Consider the following 5,258-nt stretch of genomic DNA (forward strand, 5'->3'; position numbering starts at 1 on the left):
CCTACCCTTCCTGCCCTATCATACACTACCCTACCCTGCCCTAGCCTACCCTACCCTACCCTACCTTACCTGCCCTATCCTACACTACCCTACCCTGCCCTAGCCTACCCTACCCCACCCTACCTTACCTGCCCTATCCTACACTACCCTACCCTACCCCACCCTACTCTACCCCAGGGGATGTGTTCATGAGAACATCACAGACGAAGCAACCGCAAGAAGATGTTTCTCCAACAATGATGGTTATGGCGCTCCTGATGTTTCTTTGAGGGGCAAGTCCTGATGGGTCTGCTGCCTGTTTTTTGTTTGTTTCTTTGTTTCCTTTGTTGTTTCTGCCTTCGTGGGCTGCCAATCTCACTTTTACTTGTATGTAATACGAATTGCTGTTATGACTTGTACGTGCATTACCGTTTTAACCCCCGCTATATAGGAAACTCTGTTTCCGGGGGATGTATCGCTGGATATGTTCGCGTTTCTATTACTACACGGACTACGGGATATTTAACTTGAGTATTTGAACTTCTGCGCGCGCGCGCGCGCGCGCGCACACACACACACACACACACACACACACACACACACACACACAACACACACACACACTGAGGATACAGGTATTTAGCGGGTCTGCACATTTGGTGACCTGAGATATCGGAAATTTCTCCAACCTAAATTACCCCACCAGGCGCCTATGCCGGAATCGAACCCAGGACCCTTTGGATTAGCAGTCTAAAGCTTTGATCATTCATATATGGTGTCCTCCATCCCCCTCACCCCTTTATGTTTGTTTGTTTGTTTGTTTCGTGTCATTAGAACATCTTGTTTTCTATATCTGATGATGAGCAATTTATCATTGTTTGCAATTCCCATTCAACAACTGAATCCTCTCTCCTGTATCAGCCGATGATTTTTTTTAATGTAGTTAAGCTACGGCGAATTAAAAGTAATTTGTTAAAAGGATTCATACTTTGCTTTTATTAAGAATAATACAGCACGGTATACATTTCAATGGAACAGTTTCCTAATGTGCGTAAAGGTAATAATAAAATATCGGCTCCGGTTCTGTTTGTTTGTTTGGTTTTTTTAAATTATTCTTGTTTTCACACACACACACACACACACACACACACACACACACACACACACACACACACATACACACCTTAACACCATCGTCCCACCAGTATCAAATCCAATTTTCACACGCAGGATTGATGATCGATCGTTCCTCTGCCAACGGGCTATCAAGATCACGTGTGTCCAAACTCTCTGCGTCGTTCCAGAGTCCATTCCTGCTGACTGGAACTGGAGTTCTGGCAGGGATACAGCGCCAGCCGCCTGGAGCTGGCCCCCTTGGTCTGCAAGCAGGATCCGGATTGCACGTGCATCAGCTGCCGCCTTACCTGTCCAGTAACACGCACAGATGACGATGGGGGACCTTGGTGAGTGCGTGTAGAAAGTGACAGAACTTAATCAGATCTTTTTTTAAAAAGGACTATTGTATTGTTTTGTATCGTATTGTATTACTCTTTTTGTCACAACAGATTTCTCTGTGTGAAATTCGGGCTGCTCTCCCCAGGGAGAACGCATCACTACACTGAGATCGCCACCATCCCCCTTTTTTTTTTCCTGCCAGCCTGCAGTTGGTTTGTTTTTGTTTGTTTGTTTCTTTTTGTTTTGTTTGTTTTGTTTGTTTTTTGTTTTCCTATCGAAGTGGATTTTTCTACAGAATTTTGCCAGGGACAACCCTTTTGTTGCCGTGGGTTCTTTTACGTGCGCTGAGTGCGTGCTGCAAACGGGACCTCGGTTTATCATCTCATCCGAATAACTAGCGTCCAGATCACCACTAAAGGTCTAGTGGAGGGGGAGAAAATACTGGCGACTGTGCAGGGTTTCGAACTAGTGCGCTCAGATTCCCCCGCTTCCTAGGCGGACGCGTTACCTCTAGACCATCACTCCAAGGCTAGGAGAGTAAATGACTAACAAACAATAAAGAGTGGTAACTCTCTCCATACACAAGGTACACAACTTCAAGTCAATACTGCTTATGCCACCGATTCAGCTAGCACACGGGTAAATAAAAGGTGCATTTTAAACACACCCAGATAATTAACAAACAAATGATAAGAACGAGGAGTGAAAAAAAAAACCCTTCCCCAGAATCAAGTGAGGGGTGAAATAATTTCCAAGAATCTAGCGAGGAGTCAAAGAACTTTCCAAGAATTAAGTGAGGAGTGTAACAGCGTTCCAAGAATTAAGCGAGGAGTGAAAGAACTTTCCAAGAATTGATTGAGTTAGGAGTGTTAAACAGCTTTCCAAGAATCAAGCAAGGAGTCAAAGAACTTTCCAAAAATTAAGTCAGAAGTGAAACAACTTTCCAAGAACTAAGTGAGGACTGAAGCAACTTTCCAAGAATTAAGCGAGGAGTCAAAGAAAATTCTAAGAATTGACTGAGTTAGGAGTGTAACTACTTTCCAAGAATTAAGCAAGGAGTGAAAGTACTTTCCAAGAATTGGTTGAGTTAGGAGTGTAACTACTTTCCAGGAATTAAGCGAGGAGTGAAAGAACTTTCTAAGAATTGATTGAGTTAGGAGTGTAACAGCTTTCCAAGAATTAAGCGAGGAGTGAAAGAACTTTCCAAGAATTGATTGAGTTAGGAGTGTAACAGCGTTCCAAGAATTAAGCGAGGAGTCAAAGAACTTTCCAAGAATTGATTGATAAGGAATTAATGAATAAACTTTCCAGGCTTATTAAGTGAGGAGTGAAAGTCCTTTCCATGTCAGAACGAAACGGACAAATACTTCAATTATTCATTTACGCTTCAACATTTCGTCACACAAAAAAGAAAGGCTTTTTCCAGGATTCAACACACTGACAAACACACTCTTATTTCCCACTGATCAGTAAAAAAATGATCCCTTTTCCGTTTTCTACTCCCCCCCCCCCCCCCACTCCCCATTTTTTAAAGCCCTGTTAAGACTCTGGCCATCGACTAGGCAATGCGCGACATATATGTCTTAATATCATTATAAAAACATATACATACATATAAATAGATTTAAAATATATATATATATATATATATATATATATGTGTGTGTGTGTGTGTGTGTGTGTGTGTGTGTGTGTGTGTTTGTATCAAAAAGAAAAAAAAAGTGTGTGTGTGTGTGTGTGTGTGTGTGTGTGTGTGTGTGTGTGTGTGTGTGTGTGTGTTCTTCTTTTTCTTCATCATGCCTTCTTCTTCTTCTTCGTCTACTTCTTCTACGCAACCCCAAACTCTTCAGATTTATATTTGAAAATGTATTTTGGTTCTTTTTTTTCTTTCATCTTTTTCTTTGTACTGTTTTGTTTGTTTTTCTTTCCTTCTTTCCTTCCTTCTTTCTTTCTTCCTTTCTTTTTTTTTTCTTCTCCTTCTTCCTATACCCCTCCCCCAAACCCAAACATGGTCCAACTCTCCCAATATTTTTTCAAGCTATCTGCTCCTTCTTGTTCTTGTTCTTCTTCTGGTGCTTCTTTTTTTTGTTCGTCGTCTTCTTCTTGTTCTTCTGCTTGTTCTTCTTCTTCTTGTTCTTCTTCTTCTCCTTCTTGTATGTCTTCTTCTTCTTTCTTCTTTTCTTTTCTTTCTTTCTCTGTTTTTTTTTTGTTTGTTTCTTTCTTCTTCTTTCGTTCTTTCAATCTCTGTCTCATTTTCTTTCTTTTCTTTCTTTCTTTTCTTTCTTTCTTTCTTTCTTTCTTTCTTTCTTCCTTCCTTCCCTAAACATTGTCCGGCTCTCTAGGATTTCTTTTTTCTCTCTCGCGGAGCTGTCGTTTTCATTTTCTTCAGCGCTGCGAACGTGCTGTTGGAATTTCGATTACACACGTCTTGTGGACCCCTAGCCCCCACCCCGCTCCCCTCCCCTCCCATCCCCTCCTCTCCCACCACACCCCTTGGACCACTAGCCCCCCCCCCCCCCCCACCCCCCTCCACCTCTCCTCTCCTCCCACCACACCTCTCCCCTCCCTTCACCTCTTGTCTGGCTCCCCCTCCCTCCCATTCACTCTATCCCCTCTCCCCCCCCCCCACCCCCACCTTCCCCCTTCCTCTGCCTCCTTCATACAGCCGCTCACTACCATCTCCGCATCTTAATGAACGCTTTTTTGTCTCCCCCCCCCCCGCCCCCCCCCAACCCACCGCCCCCGTCTTTTTGTTGTTGTTGTTTTTGTCGTTGTTGGGGAGTGGGGGGTGGGTGGGAGTGGGGAGGGGGCGTAGTGGGGGTTGGGTGGGTGGGCGGTCATCATCATCATCATCATCATCATCATCATTTTCATCTTCATTTACCTCGAATTTGTATATATGGAAGAAGGGGATTGGTGTGTGCGTGCGTGCGTGCGTGCGTGCGTGTGTGTGTGTGTGTGTGTGTGTGTGTGTGTGTGTGTGTGTGTGTGTGTGTGAATGCCTGTCGGACTATTTTCGTTATCATCATCATCATCATTATCATCATCACCACCACCACAATCTCCGTTATGACCACTAGTATCATCATTACCGTTATCATCGCCGTCACCATCATCATCATCGCCGTGGTCGTGGTCGTGGTCGTCATGATAATCATCACTACTACAATCACTCTTTATCTCCTCCTTCTCCTCCTTCAAACCCTCAACCCCTTCACACCTTTACACCTCACTCCCCCCCCCCCCCCCCGCCCCATCTCTCCCCTTCACCTTGGTCCTGTTGTCTCTCCCGTCTCTTCCTTCGTCCTTCCATCTACAATTCGTTTTAATCGCTCTTTCCATCCGTCTTGCCCTTCCCCTATTCCTCCTCCTCCTCCTTTGCACCGCACCACCGCCCCCACCCCCACCCCATCCCCTCCTCTTGATTTAATCGCCCTGTCGTCATTACAACGGCTGCGAGATTCAAACGGCCAAATATTGAACTTTCTCTTGCTGCGAGCGCATTCAGCTTCGATTAAATCTCTGCCCAATAACGGAGTGTTACACACACACACACACACACACACACACACACAGAGCACAGCACAACACAACACACACAACACACAACACCCACCCACACCCCAACACACACACACACATACAAGAAAAGAGACCAATCTCTGTGAACAAGACGGGGGGAGGGGAGGGGGGGGGGGATCGGGAAGGGGGGGGGGGCGCATCTATGTTGAAACTTTTCTCTTTTTATTTATTTTATTATGTTGTTTTTTTCTCTCTAAGTTTCCATGATGCTCTTTTCCAGGCGGATTCCGGGTCAGAAACTG

General features: G+C 44.7%; 1 protein-coding gene across 3 annotated transcripts in view; it reads right to left on the bottom strand.

The window, feature by feature from the left end:
• Positions 1-1,135: 1,135 nt before the first annotated feature.
• Positions 1,136-5,258, bottom strand: part of LOC143296388 (putative polypeptide N-acetylgalactosaminyltransferase 9) — a 29,189-nt gene continuing 25,066 nt past the window's right edge. For all 3 annotated transcript variants that reach the window (XM_076608276.1, XM_076608275.1, XM_076608278.1), the window contains exon 12: positions 1,136-1,403. In XM_076608276.1, coding sequence (XP_076464391.1) covers positions 1,251-1,403 — 153 coding nt within the window. In that variant the 3' untranslated portion in view covers positions 1,136-1,250. The remainder of the gene's footprint in view (positions 1,404-5,258) is intronic.

The sequence above is a fragment of the Babylonia areolata genome, chromosome 21, assembly GCF_041734735.1.
Source record: "Babylonia areolata isolate BAREFJ2019XMU chromosome 21, ASM4173473v1, whole genome shotgun sequence".
Lineage (NCBI taxonomy): Eukaryota > Metazoa > Mollusca > Gastropoda > Neogastropoda > Buccinidae > Babylonia > Babylonia areolata.